At 37.8% G+C, this 15,230-nt stretch overlaps 1 protein-coding gene across 1 annotated transcript; it reads left to right on the top strand.

Annotated features, from left to right (window-relative positions):
* Positions 1-347: 347 nt before the first annotated feature.
* Positions 348-13,879, top strand: CCT8 (chaperonin containing TCP1 subunit 8). Its single transcript, XM_046648320.1, has 15 exons — positions 348-499; positions 2,931-3,021; positions 3,744-3,823; positions 5,234-5,383; positions 5,893-6,073; positions 6,186-6,247; positions 7,221-7,358; positions 8,249-8,427; positions 9,102-9,168; positions 9,241-9,328; positions 9,418-9,533; positions 10,084-10,155; positions 10,234-10,398; positions 10,734-10,853; positions 13,656-13,879. Exons 1-15 carry the CDS (start codon positions 440-442, stop codon positions 13,731-13,733), a joined length of 1,647 nt encoding a protein of 548 aa, XP_046504276.1. The 5' UTR covers positions 348-439; the 3' UTR covers positions 13,734-13,879.
* Positions 13,880-15,230: the final 1,351 nt, after the last annotated feature.

The following is a 15,230-nucleotide window of genomic DNA, read 5'->3' as shown; positions in this document are numbered from 1 at the left end:
TCAGGAAAAAAGGGAACACCTGCCCTGACGCTGCCAGTGGGTCTGAAAAACTAAGCGGAAATTAATTTTAGGAGACAGGCGTTCCTTCTAGATCAGAAATGGAAACACGTAACGTGCCGTCCACGGACTCTCGACTGCGCAGTCGCGAACCAGCCACAACAGCGTGGTCCGCCTGCACCTGCGTCGGCCGGACGACCGAAGGCGCGATCTGCGATCGGCCCGATCGATCGACCTGATCGAGGATCGTCAATCCAGTCTGGGCTGCGGGAACTGCTCTTTCTCGCGAGGCTTCAGACCAGGCGGCTGAGGAAGGGGCGGGCCCCGCTGGAGAAAGAGGAGGGGCGTGAGGCCGCGGCACGCTGCGTTCCCAGGAGGCTGTGCGTCCCACTCGTTGCCTCCGGATCTGAGTGAGCGCGTGAAGGCTTTCTGCATACTGGTCATGGCGCTTCACGTCCCCAAGGCCCCGGGCTTTGCCCAGATGCTCAAGGAAGGAGCGAAGGTGAGGAAGGGAGGGTGAGGTGGGAGAGCCGGCGCAGGGCTGCGGTGGCCGCAGCGAGGGAGCAGGGCCTAGTAACGCGCCCGGCGTGCTCCCCGGACAGTAGTCGGAGGAAGAGAAGGTTCTGGAAAGGGAGGTGTTCTCGGGAGGGCTTGGCCGCCGCGGCCCGCGGACATTTCCGTCCTTCTCCGACCCCGGGGAGGGTCGAGGGGGCAGAGGCGGCGGGTGAGGGGCAAGGCCGCAGGATTCCCGTTTTGCGCTAACTGACTGGGCAAGCGTAACGCCCTTGTGCATCTTCCCTGCATCAGTAACCGGGAGGTGAGATTGCTTTGGGCGACTGCCGAGCCGATTGACACACAGTTCGAGGATTGGGCGATTCGAGGGGAGAGGCGAGGAGCAAGGGCCGGTTCTTGGCACCTTCCTTCCAAATGAGAAACAGAGGGTTCCGCGCTTAGTTCGCAGACTAGTGCGTTATAGTAGGACGAACATCACTTACAACCCAAATGAGCTCTTGTCTCAACTTATGCTAGCTACCTTGTAAAACTTGCCCACCAGAGTCTTTCTTTCCTCATCTTTAAATTGAGATTGGACCAAAAGGTGCTACCTTTAAGTCGTAACTGTCCAGCTTACGTGTGTAACTCGCAGATAAGTGACGCCCTGGCCTGAATTGATGAGACTGCTTTGTTTTATGGCCAGGTCTTGAACGTAATTTCAAGAGCATAATTTTTAAAAATACTTTAAGTTTTACGGAACTAGGTTCTTGTTGGCAGGATGCACTTCGGGGATAACACGAGTATACTAAATAAATATCGGGGTTTAATGTCAGTATTGGTGAAACAAATTGGCTGAAAATGACATCGACTGGTTACTTTTTCTTTAAAAATTCAGGCTGAAAACTGTTCGTAGTTTCTATTCTCCTGAAGCAGAAATAATAGTCAAATAAATAAGGCTAATTTAAAGTAGTGACAAAGGAAATAAACAGTATTGTGGGAGAGAATGGCAAGAAGAAAGAAAGACTGCCTCCAAAAAAAGGCAAGGGTCCAAGGTAGATAGAACAATTAAATAAGATATTCAGGGAAGAGCTCTTAGCTCAGTTTCTGAATGACAGAAGGAACCATCCAACACTAAAGAGAGGAGTGTCCTGGACTGAAGGACCAGTAAGTACAAAGACCCTGAGGGTAGAATGAGTTTGACCTGTTAAAAGGAAGCAGTAAGAAAGGTGATGGTACTGAAGGTCACCGAGGGAAGGCAAGAATGGAAGAGATGAACTTACAATAGCCTTAGGCAGTGGCCAAACATATGGGGCCTTGTAACCCTGAGGAGGCATTTACATCTTATCCTGAGAGTGACGGGAAACTACTGAAGGGTTTGATGGCATCTGATTGATGATCAGAGGGCTGTTCCTGGGGGAAGCGAGATGATGTAAGAGTATAAGCCAAGAGATCAGACTAAATGCTGCTGGAAGAGTCTGTCCCTTGTCGATGAAGACGCTGCTTCTAAAGTGGTTCTTAACCTTCTTAGGATCACAGTTCCTCTTATCTATCTAATAAAAGCCACGCCTTATACCCCAGAACAGACTGATAGAACTTTCTGCAGTGATGGAAGTGTTCTGTATCAGTGCTGTCCCATATACTGTCCACTAGCCACATGCAGCTACTGGGCACTTGAACTGTGGTTAGTGCAGTTGAGGAACTGAATTTTTAATTACTTGGAATTTGAATAGCCATATGTGGCCACTGGCTACTATTTTGGGCAAAGCAGCTCTAGAAAAATGTTCACATGAACAGTATGCTCATGAAACCTATCTGAGGCCACAGGTAAATCCCAACTCTAAAAAAAAGTCCAGTGTAAAATTTGCGAATTTTAGTACTGTGAGCAAGCGATTCAGCAGGTTTTCAATAGGTACACATTGGAATTGTGTTGCACTTCAAAAGCCTGTACACTTTAGTCCCTAAAGAGTTTGGAGACAGGTATATTAAGTGGGAATTCCCAGTGAACATGGGACTGCTGGCTTTACAATGCTCAGGCTTTAACACAGTAAGAAAAAGTTCATACTGCATTTCAACTTTTAGTCAGAAGGTCCTGGTAAACTCTGAAAAGGTGTTTGTACCTGAAATGGCTCCATATGCTGTCTCTAATCAGTCTTAGCACTCTTCCTGCACTTTTCACTGCATCAAAAAAAAATTATAGGCTTTGTGTTTTGATATATAAGTAGGTACCTGTGGTGCCTAAAATTGTCGTGCTTTATTCATTCAACTAGTGAGCAAATGTATGGATCATTTCTGAATACCAAGCACCATGCTTTCCATACATAAATCTTGCTTGATTGAGTCAACAGTCCAGTGAAGTAGGTACTCTTATTATTCCCTCCATTTTACAGATGAATCAGTTCTTGTTTTCACTGGCCTGTCTAATCAGAAGTTTTGTTTTACAGCATTTTTCAGGATTAGAAGAGGCTGTGTACAGGAATATACAGGCTTGCAAGGAGCTTGCCCAGACAACTCGTACAGCATATGGACCAAACGGTAACTTCTAAATTCACGTTTTAAAAGATCCAGTACTAGAACTTTGTGTACTAGCTCTTTCAAACTTGTTCTGAGGATATTATATTTAAATTGACAGTTTTAGCCATCATATAGTGTGGCTTTGAAAGTTATTTCATCATTCAGTGACACCAGTATAGTGTTTCCAGTTTTTAATTGGCAACCTATATCTCTTTAGAAAAATAGGAATCAAAATGTTACTTTTTATCCTGTTGAGAGGATAGAAGAATTAATGGTGCTGTTATTATTGAGATAGTACTTAATGTTCATTGTGACAAATGGTGAACAGTTCTTTTACGTAAAGTGACATTATAATTTAAGGGAGAAAACTCTCTCTTGCTTGCTACCATCAAATGAATTGATATAGATTTAGGGAGTAAGCAAAAAACTAAATATACTTTTGAGTAAATTATTTTGGTCTTTGTACATTTTAATATAATTTATTTTTATTGAACAAAAAATGTGATGAGGTTGGCATCCTCCCTAGAAAACATTATAGGAGATTAGAAAGGAAAATAATAGGAGTATGTGGTCAGGAAAAGCCATGGGGCTATGAGAGAATCTTAAAGAACAGGTTAGTATGTGTTGAGTTCTTGCAAAGTTGTTTTAAGAAATGGATACAAATTTATATTTCTTGACTAAATTTTTCTTGGGTATTTGGCGAAGGATTTGAGTAATGAATTTCTTTTTCTGTTATTTTTGAGGAATGAACAAAATGGTTATCAACCACCTGGAGAAGCTGTTTGTGACAAATGATGCAGCGACTATTTTAAGAGAGCTAGAAGTAAGTTTAAAAAGCCAAGAAATATTTTGGTGACACCAGAAATTGAGTATATTTTAACAGAGAAAAAACCTCTTATTTCAGATTCGACAATAAGGGACTATTTTTTTCAACTTGAAAATCTTTTACACAGATTTTCGTAATTATAGAGTTCTCTTTAACGTGTTAGCCACTCAAAAAAAATCTCCTGAGTTATTAATTTATGGAGGAATTGGTTGTGTCAAAAGTGTCTTTGCTAATAATCATACCAATTTGAATATGTTGTCTTGTTCTATAGAGTGTGACACTGAAGTGAATTATTCCATAATGCAGAAACAGCTGATACTGAAAACTGTGGTTTAAAAAAAGAAAGTCAAACCACTGGCTTTGTTAAGATGATACAATCAGTTGGTGGAATTTTGCTTGGTTCACCTGTAGTTTTGATGTTACAGAGTCTATAGAATAGATACTGCCAGCAGGGTAATGGAAGGTGTGAGACCTGAGCAACATACAGAGCCCTTCCTCGCCTAGCTGCTTTGTAATTGATGGATATGTTCAACCTCAGGAGTTTTCCTGAACTTAGCTCTTAAACTATCAGAATGTAATCCTTTTAAGTGAAACTTATAAATCTGTTAACATTTCTCTAACTTCTTATATAACAATATATTCTTAAAAATATGTATTGAACAAAAATTTAATTCCCCATGATGTTTGCGGAGGGACTTTTCACTGTGACCATGAATGTTACATGCAGTGATGTTCTCAAGAGTTAGTCAGGTGTGATGAGGATACTGTCTTCAGAATAAAACCGTAGTGTCGACTTCTAGTTTTCTCACTGCTATCAGTTGTTGCTCTAATGTTGCTCAATTCTAAAAAAAAAAACACAAAAAACCAGCATCTAAATCCCTAAGGGAAAAAAAAAAACAATTTTGGTACATTTTTTTGAAGAAACATTTTTTTATAGTCCCTTTTTTTAAACCACAATTGATACCCCTTACAATAAAAGTATACATAGAAATTGAGACTCATGACCAAGTTAAATGATGTGTCTTAGCTCTCCTGAAGCCTTTTTTTTTTAAAAAAAAAAAGTCTAGACATAGTGGTTGGAATTACTTTGTTTTTTAATTTAGTGCACATATAATAATGTTCTCAACCTTAAGTATGGAGATGGATGACTGGCCATCAGAAGAAGGTGCAGTTGGAAGTTGCTTTCATGTGTAGTGATGCCTTTGTGCTGGTAGGCCTAGAGGGACTTGGGGTGTCATCTTGTGGCTACGCTGTGAGTAGCCTATAGCAGTGTGATCGAATGGAGTTACCTGGCCCACAGGCAGAGTGCAGTGTATTAATTTAAGAAGAATGGAAATGAATGACTTTATATTGCTTTGAGGATCACATGTTTTAACTTGGTATTTAAATTCAAACCCCTTCTACCAGGTACAGCATCCTGCGGCAAAAATGATTGTAATGGCCTCTCACATGCAAGAGCAAGAGGTGGGAGATGGCACAAACTTTGTTCTGGTATTTGCTGGAGCTCTTCTGGAATTAGCTGAAGAGCTTCTGAGAATTGGCCTGTCAGTTTCAGAGGCAAGTGTTCATTTTATAAGGTACTCCTATTTAATTTTTGCCTGTGTATGTGTCTGTGTGTATATATATGTACACACACACCCCTGTCGCTTCAAACTTAAATAAGAATCGTTATCATAGTAACAGCTAACATTGAGCAGTTTACTGTGTGCCAGGCATTGTAGTACATATGCTTCACTTGCAGTATATCCTTCTATCCTTACAAGAACCGTATGAGTAAGGCCTATTAAGAGTAATCCCATTTTATTTTATATGAGGAAAATGAAAGTTGAGTTGGAAAATCTTAGTCAAGATGTTTTAGCAAGTAAGCAACAAAGTTAGCGTTCAAATTTGAGCTGTCACCAAAGCATACACTTTTAACTAGTAGGTTCTGCTATGAATATTCTGGAAGTACACCTTCTCATTTTATACTGAAAATTGATATCCCTTTTCATTTGGTTACCAAAGTAAGCTTTGTTGTGTCAAAGTGATCTCTTAGAAGAAATCAACTTTTGCTCTTTACATTTAAGGTCATAGAAGGTTATGAAATTGCCTGCAGAAAAGCCCATGAGATTCTTCCTGATTTGGTATGTTGTTCTGCAAAAAATCTTCGAGATATTGATGAAGTATCATCTCTACTTCATACCTCTGTAATGAGTAAACAATATGGTAACGAAGCGTTTCTGGCCAAGCTTATTGCTCAGGCATGTGGTGAGTAAATAGCAGTAAATGAAAAGATCCAAAATAAAAATGTCTTAACATGAGTAAGATGTTCTTGTTGTTGTCCCAAGATATCTTTTGATATGTCTCATTTTCTTAACAGTATCTATTTTTCCTGATTCCGGCCATTTCAATGTTGATAACATCAGAGTTTGTAAGATTCTGGTAAGTTTAGAAAATGCATTAACATTATCTAGATAGGTCAATTGTTTTTTTGCAAAAAAAAAAAAAAAGTGTTAATCTAAACCTAAATTTTACCTCAGGTTTTGGACACTTAAGACTTTGCTGCCTTTTGAGGCATTATTTATAATATTTTAATATTGCTAGGTTGTGGTACCTGTTAAATTTTAAAGGGTTTGACATTATCTACTTGTAAAGTCATCTTTTTTCCATGACAGCATGAAGGATGAGAATAGTACATAGACAAAATATTAATTTTTTGCGTTCTTCATTTATGCTAAATTATACCAATAAGCTTAGAAGGCAATTTCTGAATGGGATGGAAGTTGTCCTGTTGCTCTACAATAATGAAATTCATACTTTAATGTTAGTATTGAAATAAGAGTATATGTTTCATAAAAATGTATGTGCTTGATATAGTAGAACTTAGCGTTGTAGTGGTTTTGTACATTCGCATTTGCTAGTGTAGTTGAGTTTGGCTTCCATAAGCAGCTGTGCTAGCTATGTGGGTGTGTATTTATATGTATGTTGTGTGTTTTCTGACTCCCTCTGTGTACGGTCGCCCCTTCCCCATTAAATAGTATGCTTCTGAGATCAGAAACTTTGTTTCCTATTCTGTCCCCAGTACTGATGGCTGTGCCTGGTACATCAGCACCAAGTACTTGGTGAATGAGTGAATGAATGGCTTAGAGCAGTTGCTCTCTATCTTTGCTTCTTCTGAGTACACTGAAGGACCCCCTCCTCCACCTCCATAACAGTGGCTCATTCCCACAGTGGTTCCTTCCTTGAGTAGACTGCTGTGCTGTGTGTGTCTACCACCCTACTCCTTATACCCAGTCACTGCCTTGGCGTATTACTTTATTTAGGAAAGGATATTTTTGGTGCATGCAGAATCAGCAAATTAGCCCTAATGTTGTTTTTGTGAGATCTCTGATGATTTTGTTATTCAACTCCTTAGGGCTCTGGTATCCATTCCTCTTCAGTATTGCATGGCATGGTTTTTAAGAAGGAAACTGAAGGTGATGTAACATCTGTCAAAGATGCAAAAATAGCGGTGTACTCTTGTCCTTTTGATGGCATGATAACAGAAACTAAGGTACGTAGGCTTCAGAATCTTTAAAAGGCTATGGTTGCCCTTTCAGATTGTTTTATGATTCTAAAGTCTCAAGATAGACTTTGCTCTTAACTCAGTGAACACTGCATAATTATTGAAAACTGCAGGATCCTGTTTTTTAAAATCAGATTCATATTCTTTGAAGACCTAATTCAAATACTAAATATTAAATTTGAAACATTAGATGGTGACGATATTGTTTATATTCCAATATACAGTCACTGACTTCTGGTAGAATTTACACACTCAGCAGTAGAATGCTCACTGAAGAGAATATGAGCACTTATATGCTCTACATTAAAATACTAAAAGAAATGTTGAGATTCTGTAGCATCCTGAAACAAAAATATGCTAATAAAATTTTAAATTGCTAAGTTTGTTTTTAAAACTACCTGTTAGGAAGTTTGAAGGTTACGTTTATAGGTCACTTCTGACTTCATCCCTAGAATTAAAATCTGAGTTGTTGATGGTTTTAAGTTTCACAGATTTTGAGGGTAGCAGGGGTGGTTGATCATTTAGTCTACATTTTAGAAAACGTTTGAGAACAACGTTGTTTTGGTATACTAGTTGACATTTGTCAAAGAACAAATGCCAAGACACCTGCCCAACGTATCTAAAATTACAGTATTTCCCCAACTTTTCCACCAAAGTGCCTGTAACAGAGCATCAGTTTGGGGAGTGGAGCTGTATAGGAGCAAGTTGAGTTTCTATTAATTTCATATAGATTTTGTATTCTTCATAATGCATGCATATTTATCTTAATATTTCCTCCCAAATCTTTAACATAATTCTTCAGTAAAATCTTATTCTGTGACTTTGAACACCAAAGAAGTAAAATGGTTTTAAAGAGAACGTTTGCTTATTTTCTGTAGGGAACAGTATTGATAAAGACTGCTGAAGAATTAATGAATTTTAGTAAGGGAGAAGAAAACCTCATGGATGCACAAGTCAAAGCTATTGCTGACAGCGGTGCAAATGTCATAGTGACAGGTGGCAAAGTGGCGGACATGGCTCTTCATTATGCAAACAAATACAATATCATGTTGGTGAGGTAAGAGCTGTGTTATATTAACCTATAACGTAAATGGCTTTTTGGTGATGTAACACTGAACAGATAAATTAAGCACATCAGGAAAACTTAAAAAAGGGCAAGTATAAGGTATTGGATCAAATAGCAGAAGGACTTGACCTACTTAGGGGGACAGGAAATACCTATGAGAACACTTACATTTAAGCTGAGAGCTGAAGGACCAATCAATAGCTGTTGTTACTTGAAGACGGAGAGGGAACAGCATTCCAGGCAAAAGGAATAGCTTAAGAAAGCAGACACAACCTGGTGCATACTGTCAGCTGGAGTGTGGGATGAGGAACATAACTTAATCCATAAACACATGGGGAACACAATTCCTACCTCTCCGAGCACCTATTCTAATGTGCAGAGTAAATCACAGCTCGCAGAACAGGTGACTGCCCGAAGTGTTTTAGAACGATAAACCCTTGACAAGCTAAGGAGACAAGAACTCTCCCAATTCCAGAATAATACCATAAATGCCTTTGTATGGATTGTACAATGCAATCCAGACCTATTCTGAGCTTGAACCTGCAGGATAAAAAGAATGTGACTTGGGGACCAGTGTACAGTTTCATGTTTAATCTTTGCATTTTATTATGGGATCTGATGGAATTAAAACTTCTCTGAAGGTCTTGGTTTTGTTTTTTTTAAAGGCTGAACTCAAAATGGGATCTCAGAAGGCTATGTAAAACAGTTGGTGCTACAGCTCTTCCTAGATTGGTATGTATTTGGGACATTAAAGGATAGTCGAACCTATGGATTATTTTTATTACAACAGTTACTTTCTTACAGACAACTCCTGTCCTTAAAGAAATGGGACACTGTGACAGTGTTTACCTCTCAGAAGTTGGAGACACACAGGTGGTGGTTTTTAAGCATGGTAAGTATAAAATGGTATGTATAAAATGATAAAATATGTAAGTGTGGGGTGTTTTTTTTAACCCTCAAATATATTTAATTTATTCACAGAAAAGGAAGATGGTGCCATTTCTACCATAGTGCTTCGAGGCTCTACAGACAATCTGATGGATGATATAGAAAGGGCAGTAGACGACGGTGTTAATACTTTCAAAGTTCTCACAAGGGTTAGTATTAGCAGTAATCTTGATTTAGTAATTTGTAAGCCCTCAAAAAAACAGTTGGCAGACTTCTGACTATTGAGAACTTCCAAATGAATGGCCTATGTAAAGCAAAGCACCTTTTTTACTTAAGACTGAAGTGTCCATTGCTGATGAGTATGATAGTTTTCTAGAATGATTATGCAAAGGAATAAACAGCAAATCAAGACTTTGTTTTTTTTACCTGTTTTAAAGGGATAGTTTATGGTTGTTTTGATTTTGATGTACCTTATGTTGCTTAAGCACTATCCTTAGTGCCATATCTGGAAATGCAGATAAGGTATAGCGCTGGTCTAATTTTTAAACTTTGGTCCTCCCTTGTCATATATCATATGTACATTAAGATAATTTGCCCAAATGACTCCATTTTTATAAAATTTGTAATTAGGATTTGAGTAACATTGCCTGATTGGAAACTCTTAGTCTGGTGGCAGACTGGAATCGGATGATTAGAAAACTGCAAACTGCTTCTTAGTGATCTATTTTTTTTCCTTCTTTTTTTGACTACTTATTATAGGATAAACGTCTCGTACCTGGAGGTGGAGCAACAGAAATTGAGTTAGCCAAACAGATCACTTCATATGGAGAGGTATGGCTTTCTCTGTATAAACTGACTTTCTTCTTGTTGCTTGAATAAAATACAGTAATACACACACCTTTGTTTTAGACATGTCCTGGACTTGAACAGTATGCCATTAAGAAGTTTGCTGAAGCATTTGAAGCTATTCCCCGGGCATTGGCAGAAAATTCTGGAGTTAAAGCGAATGAAGTAATCTCTAAACTTTACGCCGTACATCAAGAAGGAAATAAAAATGTTGGATTTGATATTGAGGTATTTGAAAAAAAAAAACTATGAGCGTAAATTGTTTTACTTTGTGAATGTATAACCTGAAAACAGAAGTAATAAGTATTAAAAAAAGTGAAAAAATATTCTGATTTGTAAGCAAATGATTTTCACAACAATTAGCTTTTACAAATAGTTTGATAAAGAATTTAGTTTTCCTTCTGTTTTTATTAGTAACCTTTTGTTTTACCGTGTGTATAGGGTATTACTTTTGCCTAGTTACTTTGCTAGTACTATTTAAGGAGCCATGCATTTTTATTATCGAGTATAAACATTTTCACATAAATTAAAGTGAAAGAATGAAAATTGTTTTGTGTTCACAGGCTGAAGTTCCTGCTGTAAAGGACATGTTGGAAGCTGGTATTCTAGACACTTACCTGGGAAAATATTGGGCTATCAAACTGGCTACTAATGCTGCCATCACTGTACTTAGAGTGGATCAGGTGAGTGAAAGTGAAATTTTGATCTTTAAAGTACTAATTTTCATATGGTTCAGTAGTAGTTTCCTAGAACATAGTGCAGTTCTCATTCTGTTCAAAGGAGTATTCCTTTACCTTCCTCTTAGAGCTGCTGAAGTGTCCCCCACGACATTATTTTTTTCTTCTATTATAGTTTTAAATTGTACAGAATATATTTCAGCTTATGTGAAATGAAAATCTTTCCAGTGAAAGAAACCTTTGCCATTTTTAAACTGGAATGGGTAAAAAAAAAAATCTGATTTAGATTAATAGTTTTCAGACTTTTTTACACCTAAGAATCCCTTTATACAAATAATCTAGAGAGGAAGTTTAATACATAATATTAATATGGAATATAAGAAGGACCCTAAAGCCCTGAAGCAAACATTGCAGACCACCAACTTGAAGGAAAAGGAAGCCTCCAGTTGTCCGTGCAGATGATAGGAGCAGGGCATTTGAAATTTTTTCTGCTGTGACAAATTATGTCTTGAGGTACTGAAAGATCTTAAAGGTGTTAAAAATAATAGTATTTCTGCCATTTTCTTGAGGAATTGTGACAGAGGAAAAGTGGTAAAGACTATTGTGGGTTCAAGAGATAAACCAGAATTCATAATTTTTTAAAAAAAAAAAATTTTTAATGTTTTCTAGTAAACTTAAATCCATTTTCCTAGAAATTATAGAACCGATTGTTAAGCAATGAATTATCTTTAATTAATGAATAGAAAATTATAACTGTGGGAAACACAGTATAAATCCATTACGTGAAAATCACGCCAAATTAATCTTAGAAGAGGCAAGTTATAGGTAGAAATTAATGGAAAGGAAATTAGATGTATTCTAAGCACAACAAGGACTAGTTGGTGGTAGTTACAGCAAAACTAATTTCCCCTCAGTAAAAGGAAGAACTTTACTCTTAACTCAAGATGACCAAAAGTGGAACTGGATATCTCATTTCAACTCATTGGAAATAAAATAAACAGAAATTGGATGTTCGTGTACTCAGTGTGTTAATAGGGTGTTCTTATATTGATGTATCAGGTAGTTTTTAGTGGAAGAATATGTTTTTGGAGTTTTTAAGTAAAGATAATGGAAGGCTAAGGAAATGTTTGTCCTACAAGTTAAAATAGAAGGGGACAGGGAAAGCTAAGTAACCTGAAGCATGAGGTAAGCAGAAATTGTAATAGTGCAAGTTTCTGAACTGAGGAACTTTTTGAATGTCACTTATCCAAGCGAGACAATAATTATAACAAGTGCTTTGGTCAGAAAGGCACTTGTGAATTTTGGTTTTAAACTGGGAAGGGTGTCTTTTGTTTTACGGTGAGTGAGGATGTTCCTTGTTATGTGCCCCTGGTCTTGGCACCCTGTATGTAAAATCTGTATCTGAAGAACCTATCCCACTACGTGAACCAGTTTGTTTCTGTAAGCTTGTATGCTTTAAGATAGTTGTATGTAATTTTGTATAGTATATATTCTGGAAAGTGACTTGCAAATTAAGGTCTAGGCTTTGGATGATGATGTACAGCTGGATTAATCTTTGTTCAAAAATTCATTTCACTAGTTCTCAAATTATGGTCCCCAAATCAACAGCATCACCGTCACCTAAGAACTTGTTAAAAACAGAAATTCTTGGGCCCCACCCCAGACCCACTGAATCAGAAGCTCTGGAAGGAGGCCCAGCAGTCTGTTTTAAATAAGCCCTCCTGATAATTATGATGTACTAAAGTTTGAGAACTACTGTTCTAGGTACTTTTTTAAAAATCAAGCTATACTTCGGTTCTAAAATTATACTTAATGCTTTTAATTCAATTTGAACTTACTGTAGATTAGTAAAATGTTATGCCAAGAATTTTAGGTTTAGATTTCTTGAAGTTTCTGAAAAGGGTGTGGAATCTATTGGAGGTGGTAGTGAAGATGTTTTAGTTTGTGTTTCTTGAGATACAAGCCAGACCCCTTGATGGCATACAGAAAGATCTCTTAATCATATAAATTTGGGAAGCAACAAATAAGTAGTTCCAGTTTTGAGATTCAGAATGTATATTAGAATTTGAGGGTTCTACTTTGAGGAAAGCCAACTAGTTCAGTTTCAGCTTCATTTTGCTTTGAAATTTATTTGACCCCAAAGCTGTCACCACCCCCTTTTTTTCCCTAAACATAAATCCTGTAAAAATGTTAGATGGTTATACTTGGAAAATGCTGGGTTTAGTGCATTGCAGATAAATTAGAGACTCCTGGTTTGTTTTTTTGAGTTACCAGGGAATTGGGTGCTTGAGTTTTTTGTTTATAAACATACTTCTTGCCATTTGAATGGTTCTCATTTATAGGTACCTAGAACATTTCGGTGTTGGACTTAATATATATATATTTATATATCAACCACTTTAGATTGTAATGGTAAAACTAGCAGGTGGATCTAAAGCTCCTAAACCACAAGGAGATTGGGATAGAGATGGTTGGGAAGATGACCCTCATATAAATAGCAAATCAGGTGCCAAACTGATTTATGCCAGTAATGCATGCAAATATTTTTCACATTTAGCTCATTGGGTTATTGAAGTACCTGTCTTGGAATGCCCTTCACTAATGTGTATAGATTTTGTTGCTGTTAACGACCACAAAAGCAGCAGGAAACTCTCGCACTGCTGGAAGCTAACAGTCATGCTACAGTGTTTCACATGCAGTGTCAAGATGACTGCTTAATCTTGAATCGAGCTCACAGAAAAATATTCTTTCTCTTTCTAAAGGTTGAGTTTGTAGGTATACTCTTAGGATTTTTGTTTTGTTTCATAGATCATCATGGCAAAGCCAGCCGGTGGGCCCAAGCCTCCAAGTGGGAAGAAAGACTGGGATGATGACCAAAACGACTGAATGGCTTAATTTTTACTGTAGGTGAAGGCTGTATTTGTAGTAGTACTCTAGGAATTGCCTGATGTTTTCATATTCTCCTTAAATTAAGAAGTGTTTCATGTTTGTATCCTTGACTGGATGATATAATAAACATGTTATTACCAAAAGCCTCAGTCTGGTGACCTCTGTTCTTTTATCTCAGTGACCTGTCTCAACCTTGTTAATGAAATTAGCTGTGGGACCTAAGGCAAGTCACGTAAGTAATTAGGGGCCTGTTCCATTTTCTGTCTGGCCTGCTGCTTGTTTCTGCACCCAAGATTTACTGGAACATAGCCATGCTCATATACTTACATACTGTCTGCTGCTGCTTTCTACAAGGGAATGGCAGAATTTAGTTATGACAGACCAAATGGCCTGCAATGCCTAAAATATTTATCTACCAGATGTCTGTCAACCCCTGAACTAGATTTTGAGTGTTTTTTTCAAAGCTCTGGAAAACTTAAGGCTAGAGGTGATTTGTTTCAATTAGTAATGAATGATTTGTTGAATGGCTGCCTTATATTCTAGTAGCAAAGTACAAAAATACTTGTGATGTATTTACAGTTGTATTTCCTAACATGTATGAATTAAAAAGTTTTCATAGAGCAGATCTTACTTTTCCTTAAAATCAGTAAGGAGTTTTGAAAAAGCTAAGAACATTGTTAAAAAGTTAAATTAACTGATTATACAGGACAGGTGCCACTGTATGTTGGTTATATAAGGTCCTGAAATAAAACTTTGCAATTGTACACTGTTTTTGGTATTTCAGAGGAATTTTGGAAGCAGTATGGCTGACTGGGTCTTAACATAAACTCAACAAGTGTTAGGAATGATACTTCTTGCCTAGGGTTCACTGTATGTCAAATCCTAATGAAGAACCTTGGGGCTGAACCAGTGGCACAGTGGTTAAGTTCACGCATTCTGCTTTGGCAGTCAGGGTTCGCAGGTTCAGATCCCGGGCATGGACCTACTTACCACTCATCAAACCACGCTGTGGCAGCATCCCACATACAAAAAATAGAGGAAAACCGGCACAGATGTTAGCTCAGGGCCAATCTTCCTCACCAAAAAAAAACCTTGCAGGAAGTTTAGACAGGCTTGGTATCCTTAAGGCTGCTAGGATTGCATGCAACTTGAAAACACTGATTGGCTTGGGTAAAAACAACTTATTAGGACAGTTAACAGGCTTGCTCTGGCATGCTGGCATTAAGGGCATCTGGTACCCAATTACTTGAGTCCCAGGAGTGTCTACCTTGGGTCAGTTAACAACTGCACAAAGGAAGTGCAGTCAGGCCCAGCTTATGCACACTGTATGGCATCAGAATAATTATGTGTTTCTCCCAATTACTACTACTCTCAAATCTATACCTATCAAAGTAACACTTTTTAAAAAACTTAACACACTTGAAGTTTCATTAGCCAGTCATTCAAACATTTTTTAGAATGTCACCTAGTAGGGTTAAGTCAATACAACTTAAA

Source organism: Equus quagga, chromosome 21 (assembly GCF_021613505.1).
Source record: "Equus quagga isolate Etosha38 chromosome 21, UCLA_HA_Equagga_1.0, whole genome shotgun sequence".
NCBI lineage: Eukaryota > Metazoa > Chordata > Mammalia > Perissodactyla > Equidae > Equus > Equus quagga.
The sequence above is the reverse complement of the archived record's forward strand: the minus strand, read 5'-3'. Positions and strand labels throughout refer to the sequence as shown.

Coding starts and splice junctions, on each gene's coding strand:
- CCT8 (XM_046648320.1), top strand. CDS start 440: ATGGCGCTTCACGTCCCCAAGGCCCCGGGCTTTGCCCAGATGCTCAAG. Junction 3,022..3,743: donor TACAGCATATGGACCAAACG/GTAACTTCTAAA, acceptor GTTATTTTTGAG/GAATGAACAAAATGGTTATC. Junction 6,248..7,220: donor TCAGAGTTTGTAAGATTCTG/GTAAGTTTAGAA, acceptor TCAACTCCTTAG/GGCTCTGGTATCCATTCCTC.